Source organism: Rattus norvegicus, chromosome 11 (genome assembly GCF_036323735.1).
Source record: "Rattus norvegicus strain BN/NHsdMcwi chromosome 11, GRCr8, whole genome shotgun sequence".
Lineage (NCBI taxonomy): Eukaryota > Metazoa > Chordata > Mammalia > Rodentia > Muridae > Rattus > Rattus norvegicus.
In genome coordinates this window covers 33,871,251-33,887,458 of record NC_086029.1, presented here as the reverse complement: position 1 = coordinate 33,887,458, position 16,208 = coordinate 33,871,251, and the positions used below count along the sequence as shown (strand labels likewise).

Here is a 16,208-nt window from a genome sequence, read left to right as displayed (position 1 = left end):
AATCATTAAGTTTCATTTGGGTAAAGTAATTTATTTTATAGTAGGAGAGAAAATAATATTAAGGTGCTTAGAAGACTGACCGAACTGTAGACAACATAAACAGCAGAGCATTTTATATTCTATGAGAATGTGGACATTTTCTAGAAGAGTTAAATGTCCTGGCTTTTCTAAAATGTATTGATATAGCAATTTTAGTGAGAAAACATAAAAAATGCTTGATTATATTCTAACCTCTTAAAATTTATTACCATAAACCTTTCAATTCATGATATCTTAGATCAAAAAGATAATAAAGTGATTTTGAATAGGGGTTACATTAGGAATTTGCTGCAATAATGAGTGTGGTTAAAATAATAAACAGGGTTGAGTTTATCCAAGGTTTTGAGACCATTTAAGAAAGAGGGGAAAATTGTAATTTAAGGAGGTAAGGCAACTAAGGAATGTGTGAATAGGAAAAATTTCAGGATTGGCGTAGGTAGTTCGTAATGCTTCTGTTTTTTGTTTGTTTGTTTTGTATATATATATGGTGTTATTCATTGGTAAGGTCTCGGAAAATTGACAGCTTTCAGAATCGTGCTGTTATTTAAAAGGCACGAGACTAAGAGAGTGGTCATTCCTAGACAGGCCCAGGTACAGGCCCCAACTGAGTGTCTAGCTAGACAGAGATCAAATGTGACTGTAAGACATTTGTAGAAGTATTATAAAAGAAAACAAACACAAGGGGAACCGAAGAACCCAAATAGCAGACTTCAATCAAAAGAGATTTAACTGGATCATTACTTCTTTACAAAAGAATGAAAGATAAGAACTTATAGCTTATCATTATGTTTAGAGAGTAAATTGGTGAACATGGCAGAGTTTGTGTAGAAATAGCATTATCAAAGCCTGACTGGAATATATTTAAAAGAAAACTGGAGGAAAAATGTCACGAGAATGACTTTAAAATGTGTTTCATAGGGCAGAGAGATGTAGCATGCCATCTTCCTTAATATGATCTTTTGTATCTATAAATAAATCTGTTCTTCTATCTATCTCTCATTAATTCATCGACTTTTTTATCCACTTGCACACACATGAATCAATCATCCATCCTCTCATTTCTTATCCATCCCCTACCTGGTCATTGTTGTACATTTCTGTTTTCCATCTTCCCTAACTTTCATTTTTATCTGAAATTAATTCATATATACTCCCTTAATCCCTCCACCTCTCATCCCTTTCTTGCTAGATGTCTTGCTTCCATATCAAAAATAAATGTGAAATACTTAATGATTAAATGAAATAAAATATTAGTGAGAGATGAATTACGGATGTTCATGGTCTGTTGAAAATGGCTCTTACCGCTAAAGGCATCTTATTAATATATTCCTACTTTTCTATCTTTATTTTTCTTTCCTGTATACTTATTTGTATATTCTATAGCATATAGAATGAACAAAATGTTGATGATGGTATAGGAGAGAACACTGTTCACAGGAATGCAAATGAGGACAGCCATTATGGAGAGGAATGGTGACGTTTCTATAGTAACTTCAACGAGATCGACCATCCTATCAAGGTGGGTGGCTAAAGGAAATGAAATAATCAAACCAAGGTAACATTTCACTTTAATGTTTGCTCTGGCCGTATTTACCATAGCAAATACCTAGAACCTACTCAAGTGTGGGTTGATGGATGGAGGAGTAAGAAAATGTACTTTTCATGCAGAGTGAAATATTTGGATGTAAAGAAAAATTCAAATCCTGTCATTCGTAGCAAAATGAATAGAACTGCCAGACATTATGCAAAGTGGAGCTCGCCTGGCAGAGAACAACAATGCCTCATGTCTTCCGTAGTAAAGGAAGCAGTAAAAGTTGGGATGACTTTTGAATACTGATTCCTTGGGGAAGGAGAGGGGCCAGTGTATAAAGATTGTTTGGAAAAGAGGTAATAAAAATGAGTTATGTGGGAGTGAATAATTTTCTGTGCTTGTACCAGAATATAGTTGCATTGGTTCTCAAAATGTGGGTCATGAAAGCTTTGAGGGTTTAATGACACTTTCACAGGGGTTACCTAAGATCATCATCATCAAAGAAAAAAATCCCTCACAGATCCATAATACTAGAACAATGGCAGTCCTGAAATAGCAGTGAAAATAATTTTATTTTGGGCTCACCACAATATAAAAAAGAGTATTGAAGAGTGTCAGCAATAGGAAGGTTGAGAACCACTGTACGTTACTTAGGAAATTATACACTAAGGTCTTGAAGGCTCTAAATATAAATGAAAAAAAATAGGAACGAGAAATGTTAGTTAATCCCAATTTATCAGTGTGTGCTTTATGGATGGGTTGAAATATGAAAAAGTCCACAAATAGGTACACTAACACTATGCATAAATTGTACTTTAAAAAGAAGAAAAAGAATCAGTCAGAAAATGTTGATTAAATAAACAACTCACTTCATGTGATGGCCACAATTTTAAACATTCCATTGTGAACAACTGAGAGCTTCCCTCTGGCTCAGTTTATTGCACCACCATCCACTGAGAATAGGTATAGTGCTAAATTTAATCAAGATGCATTATATTTCACAAAGAACACAAGACTTTGTAGTAGATAGCAAATAACGATATCTCATAGACACTAGATTGTACAATATAGATTACAGAAAGTAAACAAGGTAGATAAAATTAACAATAAAAAGGGACCTGAAAATTTAGACCTGGAATGTCCCTTCATAAATGGCAAAATATTTAATGTATTTTCATATAAATGAATGAACTATTAAGCATGTGTATGAAACCATCTATAGCCTAAGAGAGAAAGATTTCAAAATAAAACATATAATACTACAGATATAAAACAGAACCAATGATCTCCTGAAGAGATGGATATATTATGCCCAAGAAAAAATATGCTGTATACATTACTTATTTTCATAAATAAACACAAGTTATGTAATATAGGGATAATAAGTTATAACTGAAAATCTTGGTTTTTAAATACTGAAGTTATTCTATCTATGATACACTCAAAACAATCGAACTCTGAAATCCTGAGTTAAGGGTAATGAAAACGATAGAATGGTCAATTTAATTCATTATTTCTCACCTTCAATACTATTTTCTGAGCTGTTTTTTCTTTTGCCACAAAGTTTTTGAGAAGAATTTATTAACATAGTTCTTCAAAATCATCACAATATACTGTATCTATATATCAAATAATACAATATTTTTCTTCTACATTTAACAAATTAGAAACAAATGTACATCTTGCTTTTACATGTTAAACGTGACACCATTCAAGTTAAATTTATTGAAAAATATTTGCTCAGTGAACACACGCACATTTCAAAGTTACATTTTATACTAACTCTTATCGATTTTTTAATATTCACTGATACTGTTTATATAATTACGACTAAATTAATTTTAAAAACTCACTTCACAAGTAGAGCAGACTACTTCTTGAGAACAAGTAAATGTCATCTAAGTTACCTATGAGTCAATTGGAGCACTTATAAACAACATATTATAATTTTGTTGAAGAAAACATAATGGGATTGCTTCTCACATATAATACTTAACTGAAAATAATCCTTGAAAAAGTGGGAAATACTAGTCTATTGTCTGATAAAAGTGATGTTTATTCAAAATCAAAATTCTCACAAATTAGGAGCTTTGAACATGCCTCATTTTACACAGGACAAGAACTTCTTATAATCTTTATTCAAGCTATGGGCTGGAAGAGTTCAGAGAGTTGTAAATGATTGAAAACTCACCTCTCAGCCAGCTCAGGGGCCTCAAGGAAGATTTCCAGCACAGCTAATTATATTCTACCACCTACATCAGATGGGGAATAGAAGTATCGGTTCTGCCTATTGCCCAGCAGGGACCTATATTATTGCTCTCACAGCACTAGGATGAAAAAATGCATTAGGCGAATCCTAAAAATGTCAGCGTAATAAAAAATTTCTTCAGAGAAGCACATTACCTCTGCAGAGAAAAACTACAGGTGTAAAAACCACAGGCGCCAGGAGTAGCTCGTGCGCTCTTTAGTACACTTCTCTACAATCAGAAATGGACTCGTTCCCTTCCTAATAGAAAGGCTTTAAAAATGATGTCACTGTCGAACTAGAGTGAAAAGCTAAAAGGGAAAAGGGATTTGGAGAAATGCAGCCTCATACTGTGAAGGGTTGTTAAGAAAAATCTCTAATGTAAATACTATCCGCTATCCTTGATAAGGTTGGATCAAAAGGGTCAGAATGTATCTGAACATCCTTTGAAAGGTAAACCGCAGACTTACTGAATAGGATCATGCTACAGAGTCAAGAGAATGTACAAATGGTGAGCCCGAGAGTAAAGTTTAACTAATAAATCAACATGGTAACTTCCATGACACAAGTTCAGCGTGCTCTGTTATGTCAATTTATAGTGTCAGTAGTAACAAAAAATAGGAAGGGGTGATTTATATACCTCAATAGCCTCCATGCAACATTCTATTTAAAACTGTATTTTACATCAAAAGCTACACAATTTTGTTAAAGTGTGTGCGTGTGTGTGCATTCGTGTGGTGAAAGAAGCAGAGTGGTTTTAACTCTAAGGGACGTTTATGTAGTGTAAACATAGGAACCATCACTTAACATTTTAGTGTGAAATGGAGCTTGCTTCCTTCTTTGTTTTACAAATATTCTTTCTTACATGTGGTAATCACACTTAACATGATCTGGTGTGAGAGTCTCTACATGTACACAATGCGTACTATACAACCAAAATAGCAATGATATGCCGTTATTTTATGTTTGGAGCCCTTGACTTTATCTCTTTCAGATAATAAAAATATATAACTGGTTATTTTGCACTGTAGTCTCCCCTACAGTTCCCTAAACCTAGTCCATATTTAGTAGATTGAAGGGGGCAAACTTTAGTCGGGACCTAAGTGAGGCTCATGGAAATCTCTATGTTCCTAGTTCTGTTTCTGAGTATAGAGACTCCTTTAAGAAGCAGAATTGTTATTAAAGAGACCAGACAGGTTTCCTGCAGCAATAATGTGAACAGATGCACAGACCCACTGCCAAGCTTTAGGTGCTGCTCTTGGAGTCCTGTGGAGGAGACAAGGAAGGATCTGAAGAACCAGAGTGGTCAGGGATCCACCAGAGCACAGCCCATAGAATAAACTTGAGGGCATTCATGACAGCTTGCAGAGAGAGACTTTTGCCATCTGACCACAGCCTGTAAGCCAAAATAACAAATAACTGTGTGTGTGTGTGTGTGTGTGTGTGTGTATGTGTGTGTGTGTGTGTGTGTGTGTATAGATATAGATATAGATAGATATAGATAAATATACATGAATGGTATCCATAAGCCTTAAACTATACTTAAAAAGTAATGTTCTTATCTGTTTATTTACAAAGATAAAGAAGACACAACTTGGAAAGTTGGGTAGCAATTCAAAGAAATAAGGGAGAAATTTGGATTTAATATGATCAAAACTGAGTGTATGGATAAATGCAAAAGTTAATAAAATATTTTATTAGAAAATATAGACATTAATAATAGATTAATATGGTTCACTATTGTTGTATAATAGAATTATATAAATTTATATCCAGGAGCTGTATCTAAAGAACTCACTCTAGCCTTAATTTATTATTATTATATTTTAGTTTAAGTTTATATGTTTGTCAGGGTAAAATAAATATTTTTTGTATTACAATAAGGTGGAATCATACAGCTATTTCCTTCAACACCAAAAGACACTTCCAAGATACGTAAACACAACAGAAGAACAATGTATCATTTTAGCTATATACTTTTAAGGCGATATAACTTCCCATCTCACCTAGCACTTCATTACTTAGCAAAAATAATGCTTTTGAAATTGGCTGTTCATTTTTATTGACACCTGGTGGGGATATCACTTTCAGGGGCCATTTTATAGAAGCTATAATGAAATAAATGATTTGTGAATAAATTGTACACCTATCATGGCATCACAGACTACTTACTGAGCAGAGAGAATCCTCACCGGGGAGGTAGGAGAACCGGCTGTGTTCTAATTGAAACAGCATCGTGTGCTCTCCTGAATCTTCTGCATTATATTTAGACAGGATATGTTTTAAGACAGGGCTGTTTTTATAACCTATACGTTGTGTTGGTTGCCTTTCCTGTTGCTAGAACAAAATATCTGACAAAGCAACTCACAAGATTTTTTTTCTTTCTCCTTTTGGCTAACAGTTTGCGTTGATAGAGTTTCTCATAGAAGTTTTGTTATGGGATTAGGAGGCTGACTGCACCTAGAATAAGCAAGCATATTACACAGACAGCACATGCTTGCTTGCTTTCTGCTTTCTCCTCCATCCTGAACTCCAGTCTATGGAATGGTGCTATGCACATTTAAAGTAAGTTTTCCCACAGCAACTTCATCTGGAAAAACCTGCCTTAAACTGAGTTCAGTAAACAAGAAGATTCAATCACATCTATATACCACACTAAGCTAATACAATGCTTTGATTGATTTTTTAATTTTATGTTTTATAATTAAAAAAATGTTAATATAATTAAATTGGAACATTTTAATTTAAAAAATTTGTTATATTAAAATTTAACTCAAAAAGGTTTGATTATTCAAAATAGTGATAGAAATGGAATTGGACTAAAACCAAGAGATAAACCAAATCACCTGGAATTTGATAAATACAGCCTTAAACTGTCAACCGTTTGCTACTGTATCCTTCTGACATTTCTTTGTTTAGGATGGGTTTAATTTCCAGTGAAGGTAAGCCTATAATTTATTAGTAGACATTGAGACAGGAATAAAATAAACACAGATTCAATATCCCGAGTGTTGGTAAATGACCCAAAGAAAAAGACATCCTTAAGGCACCCTCAAGACACATAATGAGCAACTTATGATTAGTGCGAGAATCGCCCCATTCATACACACTTGGTAGCTTACTGTTACATTTACATATAACACAGAGGCAAAGAAAGAAAGAAAGGGAGGGAGGGAGAGGTGAAGAAAGAGAAAGACAGGACAGAAAGAGACACGCCAGACCGGGAGGTGGGGGGAATCACTTCTTGGATATTCATTACTGATTTAAAACTAAATCAGACAATTAACCCATTTTCTAGGAAAATATTTAAGAGACGCTTGCTTCCTCTCATGCGTAGAAAATCTTTATCTGACACATTAAGGTTAAGAAACTTTGCTGTAGCAGGGACCATAGCAGAGGACTGCTTGTCTAGGCTCAGCGGGAGAAGATGTGCCTAATCCTGTAGAGACTTCATGCCCCTGGGAAAGCAGAGGCCTGAGGGGGTGGGTAGTGGAGGTGGAGGGTGGGGGTGTGGGGGCGCACCCTCTCAGAGGCAAAGGAGAGGGGCAGGGGATGAAAGACTTTTCGAGGGTGATCTGGTGTCCAGGAGTACCCTTTGGAATGTAAATTAAATAATTAAAAATTAAGGTATTAAAATAATAATGATAATAAAAAAACCTTGCTGTGTTTAGCACAGTGTGTCATTCTCCCCCCCCCCCGCCCCCTCCCGGCTGAATGGTTAATTTACGTACGTATTGTTAAGTAATGGAGGAATAGGATGACCCTAAGTGTGACAAATTGATTTCTAGAGATAAAAATCAAAGGACTGCAAATGTATTTAAGGAAAAAAAGAAAAGGATAATGTTATTAAAGGTCCTGTCTTGGAAGAGGAGAGACATCATGGAGAGCTTCATCATCGTGGCCTGAAGCTGTCTTCATTCTCACTCTGCTTTGCAAGTGCATCTTGCGCCAGATGGCGAGGGACAGACCAACATACAGACCTATGAAAGATGCCCCTTAGGAGGAGAGTGATATATATTCTGAACACGGGATATTTTGGTATGGCAACTATTTTAATTAAGTGTTTATAATAGCTAGAGCATATTGCAAACATCCTCAGAATTATGTCTTTGTGTACAATTGGTGTCAAACAGGAGCAAAAACTATGCACGTCTATATAGCGTTCATCAGAGGAAGATTATACGTCATTTTTGGCAGCTCTAACAATATTATCCTGATTATGTTCAATTGTATAAATTCATTTTAAAACAAATGTGTGAATTGTTTAAAAGGTTTCATAATTTCAAATGTACTAGAAAATAGCTATAATTTCAGTTTGAATGTGAAGTATTTTATATGTGGCCTCATTTTCTCTATATAGACCTTACCATAAAGAGATTTTTACTGACTATACATACGTTTTCAAAAGACTTAAAACTGTCTTGAACAACAAGAAGGATATGATTTGAGGAAAGAAAAATTCAAAATAATACTTAATATTATTAAGAGGAAAAATTAAGTATTAACTGTCTGCATCTCTGAAAATACTTTAGGCATCACACATTGCTCTATCAATCTTTTGAAATTATCACAACTCTTTTTAATATGGAATATTATACAATCTAAGAAATTACATTGCTTAGTGAGTAGGTGATAGTTTCAGAGCATTTTAATCTATTGGTATTATATATATTATGTCAGTATTACTGTTTTGGCTTAAGCTGTATATATTTAAATATTGATATCAAGTAATTAAGTATATATTTTCAGGCTCTCTACAATTTTTCAAAAACGTATATTTAAGTTAAAAATAAAAAAATATTTGGTTATGAACATAATGGGGTTTTCCACAGCACTAATATATAAAAATATTTTTACAGAAATTTCATCAATCATACTAATTACAACTAAATAAATTGTGCAATGTAATTTATAATTTGTGATCTACAAAATTAAGAGCCAAAGAAAAAGTCTTTCTGTCATGAGAATTTAGTCATCTTTTTCCTCCGTTTTAGTTTGAAAATGTTTTTCATGCAATATAACTTGATCCAAATTTTCCTTCCTTTCCAAATTTCTCTGAGACCTCTCCCCCATATCCCCCCCAATTTCACACTTCACACACACACACACACACACACACACACACACACACACACACACACTTCAGAACAAATAGGCAAAACCCCAATACAACAATATGTCTAAAATAAACAACACTAAATTAAAAGGCTCACCTCCAAAAAAATCATAGATCTCATTTTGTGTTGGGTAACTACTCCTGTTACTGGGGTCTGCCCTGGAGTTTGGCTGATATCTCTAGGGACATTGGAGAAGAATGATTTTCTCATTGCCAACAGGTATCAATAATAAACAGATTCTTGCCTATGAAACACAATCCAGGAAAAAAATGGGATACTTCATGGTCAATGATTGCTAAAACGTTGATAGAGTCACCGAGCACAGATTTTTTACACACTTCATGAACTTATATTTATTACATGAAGATGAAAATCTATTTCATACTTATCTTAGACTATTCAACTCTGATTTTTAAGGCTGTGAGAAATGAGGTTCTGTCTTACTGGTTTTTATAAAAATGAGAAACTATTTTTATACTTATTCTTTTCTTTTGCATATATGTATGTAGAACTGTGCATGCCCTCCCTCCCTCCCTCACTCCCTCCCTCTCTCCTTCCCTCTCCTGCCTCTCTCTCAAACACACACACACACACACACACACACACACACACACACACACACACACACGTCAGACAGGGTCTCTTACTAGCTTTCAATAGACTTTTTTTATTGGATTTTTTTTTATTTACACTTCAAATGTTATCTCCTTTTCTGGTTTCGTATCCATAATCCCACTATCCCATCCTCCCTCCCCCTTCTGCTATATGGGTGTTCCCCCACCCAACCACCCACCCCTTCTCACCTCCCTGCCCTGGCATTTCCCTACACTGGGAGGTCCAGCCTTAGCATTGGTGGGACAAGGCCATCCTCTGCTACATATTCAGTTGGAGCCATGGGTTTGTCCATGTGTACTCTTTGGGTAGTGGTTTAGTTCCTGGGAGCTGGTTGGTTGGTATTGTTGTTCTTAGGGGGTTGCAAACCCCTTCAGCTCCTTCAATCATTTCTCTAACTCCTCCATTGGGGACCCTGTTCTCAGTTCAATGGTTGACTTGAGCATCCACTTCTGTATTTGTCAAGCTCTAGATGAGCCTCTCAGGAGATAGCTATATCAGGCTCCTGTCAGCATGCACTTCTTGGCGTCAGCAATATTGTCTGGGTGTATGTATATGCGCTGGATTCCTGGTAGGGCAGGCTCTGAATGTCCATTTCCTCAGTCTCTGCTCCAAACTTTGCCTTCATATTTCCTTCTATGAATATTTTTGTTCTCCTTTTTGAGAAGGACTGATGCACCCTCACTTTGATCATTCTTCTTCTTGATCTTCATGTGGTGTATTGGATTATATCTTGGGTAATCCGAGCTTTTGGGCTAATATCCACTTATCAGTGAGTATATACCATGTGTGTTTTTATGTGATTAGGTTACCTCACGCTGCATGATATTTTCTAGATTCATCCATTTGCCTTTGAATTTCATGAAGTCATTGTTTTTAATAGCTGAGTAGTACTCCATTGTGTAAGTGTAACACATTTCCTCTGTTTAAAGACATCTGGGTTTTTTCAGCTTCTGACTATTATAATAAGGCTGCTATGAACATAGTGAAGCATGTGCCCTTGTTATATGTTGGAGCATCATTTGGGTCTATTCCCAGGAGTGGTAGAGCTTGGTCCTCAGTCAGTACTATGTCCAATTATCTGAGGAACCTCCAGAATGATTTACAGAGTGGTTGTACCAGTCTGCAATCCCACCAACAATGGAGGAGTGTTCCTCTTTCTCCGCATCCTTGCCAGCATCTGTCACCACCTGAGTTTTTGATCTTAGCCATTCTGACTGGTATGAGATGGAATCTAAGGGTTGTTTTGATGTACATTTCCCTGAAGACTGGTGAGGCTAGCTGGCCAGGAAACCACAAGACGACTTTGCTTATGCCTGTCTAACATTGTCATCATAAATAAAGGGGAGATACTGACATGAAATATCTCACTTGGCACTTTTTACATGGTCTCTAAAATTAACTTAGGTTTTCATGCTTACAACTCAAGCACATCACTACTGTATTACAGGGCTGTGTTACTGATCTACTGCCACAGTACCCATTCTTTATGTCTTTAAGAAAGAGCCTTCCAACAGAGGTTACAGTTTCTTTTAAGTTTTCATTCACAACAAGAAGCTTTGTGGATTTTCCCCCATTTCTGAAGGCTGAAAGTTCTGTTACAAAGAGCACTTTTGGGTGCATTCATCTAATTTTGGAGTTCAGTAAAAATAGATTCAGTTACATGTGACAGCAACTCGTGGACTACTCTATCTCTATTAATACACTTCACAAGTGTGAAGAGGACAAAAAAATATGGTTCCTTGATTTTATCTTTTAAACATATTTTCAAAGATAAGTATATTTACATCTATTAGAGAAAAATTAATATGTATTTTAAAACACATAGTGAATGCAGTAGTTTTACTTATTAATGACAAATAACTTTGCAAGTCTGTCAAAGTCTTAGTTGCTTTTCTTACACATGCTCTGATTATTTTGTGTTGTATTTTCCAAGTCTCAATCAGGGTCATACACAACACTGTTAATGACATTTTCTTATTGAAATAACTCGTTATTGAATTTCATTTTGATAAAGAGCCAAGAAGTTAAAGTCAGTTCCCAAGGAGTTTCCTGAGTTCATACTCACATGGCTCATATTAAATATCCCTTAGCCGTGAACAAGAAATATTGAGTTAACTTCAAAGTTGAGAATATGGAATCTGAGTTGTTACAGAACCTCCTAGTGATTATCAGAGAAAATCCGATGCCATGTCACCGTCCATATCAAAAATGATACAATCTCAATAAAACCTGCAAATTTTAATATTCCATCCGGCCATCAGTGTCACACTTTATAAAAGGCTATTCATAATCAAAATTCACTTTGTATGAGAGTAATGATACAAACTGCACAAGAAAAATGTTGACATGAGACTGACCGTGTACTTTTCATTTTGTTATTAAAGTAAGATATTAATAAGCACCATGACGAATAGTGTAAGCCTGGAAGAACTCTTGATCCATATGTTACAGACAAAGCAGAGCACATACATGTGTCAAGGGTGGATTCAAGAGGAGTGGTCGGCAATCCTCCGAGGCTCAGTTCAATTATTCAATTGGTGTATTTTCTGGTGAGGGGACTAGGAACACTTACAGAAAGGATACCTGGAAAATCAGTCAGCCATCAGCTGAGAAATGTCATCACAGAAATCAAGTAATTTATTTTTCTACTCTGTAAATTTGTATTAAAGTTCCATTTCTATAATTGCTTTGCTGAATCTAAGTTATGTTCTCAAAAGTTTGTTTTGAGAGTGGCAGTGCTTTGCAAACAGAAAATAAGACATATCCTTCCACAGGTGCTGTGTGAAGTTTCTGGGTGGTAAGTTTGAAATGGCTTAGGGCATGGCTGTTATAACAAATGTCAGACATTTTATTTTCTTGTTGTTACTTTATTGATGAAATGACGGGTAATATACATCTCACGCTCGGCATGTACGTATAGGAACGTAAGTCAAATAAAAAGTGTGAGATAATCCGGAGAAGAAAGACCGTTCAGCTGAGAACACAATAAGAAATGTGACCTGTGGAGAATCATCTGAGAAGGGTAATCATGCGAAAGGAATTGCCTGAATCATTCATAGAAATTTGCTAAAATGAAACATCCCCTTACCATTTTGTATATCTGATTATGTTTTCACTAATTTTATGAGCAGTAATTTGTCTTATCCTTGCTAATGTTGCCATACCAATGTTTTTGAGCTGGGAAAATATTAAGGGAAACTGTAAGGCTTCCAAGAAATGATGGGTGTCATTCATATTCTACTTTTGTATATTTTTAGGGAGTATATAAAATATTCCTAGTGAAATGTCATTAATTACATGCTAAAGAGATGTACGCTATTATAAAAATGACATTGAAGAGAATACTTGAAAAAGGTGACATGTGGGAATGCATTCTTTTAAATGAGAAATGGACAAAACTGACACCTTACCAATTTAGGATTTTATGAGATTCTGAATACAATGCAGTCTTGGGATAGTGCAGGAAGTGTATTGTAGGCAAGATGGTTCCTTGTTTTCCTACTTTCGTTATAGTAATTTAAAGAGCTTTGTAGCATTTTATTATGTACAAACCAACTTTTGTATGTATACATTCAAAAATAATCAATACATATAATGTCTTCTGAAGATTACTATAGGACTTTACAATTCACGAATCTGACTTTCTGATTCTACATTGTTGCTCTGTTTTCTGTGTATACTTCAAGTTTAACATGAGGGATTATGAGAATTAATGGTAACAAAAACCCATGGAGTGCAGTACATGGTTATATTTGAATTCTGCATAACTTCAATTTATTGCAGTGAAAGATTAAAATGCCCTCTCTATATCTGTCATGATATCTTTCCGTTAGGGTTTTCATTACCTGAACTCAGAAGCCTGTGCAAAGAAACATTTCTGAAAGGACAGACTAAATGAGTGCCTCAGACTTTAATGACTTAATTTATACAGAGAAGACTGAAGTTAAACTAGCAATAAGTTTTTTAGAGATTTAGTATATATCAACTGTCCACAGAAGCTGCTTCACAGACAATACCGAAAACTAAGACTTTGCAATCTATTCAAACACATTTTACCTGTTAGTAATTGACTTTTATTTGCTCTGCTATAGTCATTTTAAACTGGCTTAGTGCTACACTTAACACATTATGTATTTGGTTCATATAAAGGAATGAGTAAATTGTATACCTACGAATGGCTTACTCTAGAAACAACAGTATTTATTACCTTGTCACCTTCAGAAAATGTGACTCCGTCTATGGCTCTTTTCCATGTGATTTCTGGAACAGGCTCCCCTTCTGCTTCACAGATGAGTGTGACGTGACCATTTTCAGACGTTGTCTCATTCTTGAGTTGTAATATATGAGGCTGCACTGTAAAAAATATACATATCATTCAATTGGTATTGGACCAAAATGGTTAGTATTCACACTGAAAATTCCATAACAGACTTTAGATTCCACATTTGAACTCTGTGAGATGACTACTCGCAAAGCAGTTATAACGCACTTTCTAAAAGTACCAAAAAAAAATTACAAATAAGTCAGGGGACAATTATTAATACAAATCCTACATATTTTCATCATAAGTTATTTCGGATCACATGAATCAATATAAGATATAATTCCTTACAAAATTTTTTTAAATTGACACCACACTCTATTATCTGTTTCCTGGAGTCACGAAATTGAAATTTCCCCTACAAAACAACGTATCTGTAAGCACACACAGATATATGCAGCATCTCTTCATTCATTTATTGTACGCATCTCTTAATAAGTTCAACAAAGTAGATAAATGATTAGTAAATGTGGTGGGGCAATGCTATTATGGGTGGTGCCAGCCCTGGGCATGTAGTCTATGGTGTAGAAGAAATCAAGCTGAGCAAGCCACAGGAGTTCTTGCCTTGACTCAATTTTGTAACTATTCTGTAGCCTAAGAGTTGTATAGGATGAGATGAACCGTTCTTTCCCAAGTTACTTATGATTATGGTGTTCGATTACTGCAAAAGAAGCCTCATTAAAACACTGCTTCTCTCTCTCTTTCTCTGTCTCTGTCTCTCTGTCTCTCTCCTATTCTCTCTCTCTCTCTCTCTCTCTCTCTCTTTCGTTCTCTTTCCTCCTCCTCCCTTTCTCCCTCCTTCCCTCCTGTTCTTTCTCTTGTTCCTTTTTGCCTTATTTAGCAAAACAAAAGGGAATTAGAAACTGAAATCTAGCTTGATCATAGTTCACAGAGCTTAAAAACTATCAGTATAATAAAGTAAGAAATGAAATGTTTTTAAACTGAAATAAGGTCCCTGATACCAGAATTGTGAAAAAAAAACTTTTAGTAGCTTTACATTTCATTCCTTTCATTATTGTAGATATATATTTTTTCAACAAAAAACCATAAATTTATTCTTGTTGCTTCAAAAAGTGATCTGACAATGGAGCAATGAAATACATGTGCATCAGTTTGTGTTTCAAAAGGCGTAACATGAGTCTTCATGTTTCTCCTTGCTTTTACATACTGGATCCTACTCAAAGGAGAAATGACTAAGTGGTATTTTACATCAGCTAAGACAGATTGTGCCATCCGTTAAGCACCTCTTCTTGGGAATTGTACCATATTCACTGACATTTTTAACTACTTACCTCACACTCAGGAATATGTATTTAGTTTCCCCAATGTTGAAACTGATATTTTAAGGTTTAATACAGATTTGCTTTATTATTTATAGTTCAAGTCCATGCGTTCTTCATTCTATGTGGACAATCTAAGTATGGCTTTTGTTTCTTTCTATACATTATAATTTCGAGTACTTTTATAAACATCATTTTAACATGACCTGACCTTGAGACTGAATAACCATGCCGAACTCAATTGAAGTTTTTATTCAACGCTATTTGACTAATCTGATCGCATAGTATTCTGGAAATATGTTATTATTCAAATTTTCATTTTTCATAACTTTTCTCCAAATTTTCTATTATCCTACAGGGACACAGAAACTGTTGAGGTCTCCGCCATCCAGTAAATGCACACACACTGCAGCTACAATACCAGACAGAAGGCCTTACTCTTCACTTAGTGTTCAGCTGCTAGTAATATCATGCCCTTTTCTTAACCGCATATTTCTCATTCTTCATTATCTTTTAGTTTTTATCGTGGAAAAAGTTGATAATAACACATGTAAAGGAGGTTAGAGTCACAAATGCTAGCCATGTGTTTAACTCTTTAAAAGAAATGTATTTGTATGTCTATTGGTGTTTTGTTCACCTTTATTTATGTATACCATGTGCATGCATTACTCAGGAAGACCAGCAGGAGGCAGCAGATCCAATGGAACTGGTGAGTCGTCTCGTGGGTGCTAAGAATAGTACCGCAGCCTTCGGTGAACTGAAGCCAGCATTTGTAACCGGGGAGCCAGTATCATTCCAGGCCCCAAACTTGCTTAACTTTAGATTGCACAGTTTTTGAGCAACTGTTTCTTTTTTTGTCAAAATAACAAGAGCAAAATAAACACCTCTACTATTCTATATGCTCAGACAGCTTCCCCCAAAACATAATATATCTCTTATTCAATATGGATAACACTCACATACTGTCTTTGAAGATGGTAAGACACTGATTAGGGGAAAACATTTCTAAACTGGAGACGTTTCCATGTGAGAAATGTGGAAAGCACCAAATAGAACGTCA

General features: G+C 35.3%; 1 protein-coding gene across 3 annotated transcripts in view; it reads right to left on the bottom strand.

Annotated features, from left to right (window-relative positions):
- Ncam2 (neural cell adhesion molecule 2) overlaps window positions 1–16,208 on the bottom strand; it is a 487,041-nt gene that overhangs the window by 191,330 nt on the left and 279,503 nt on the right. For all 3 annotated transcript variants that reach the window (XM_039088218.2, XM_039088217.2, NM_203409.2), the window contains exon 8: window positions 13,755–13,900. In XM_039088218.2, the coding sequence (XP_038944146.1) occupies window positions 13,755–13,900 (146 nt within the window). The remainder of the gene's footprint in view (window positions 1–13,754; window positions 13,901–16,208) is intronic.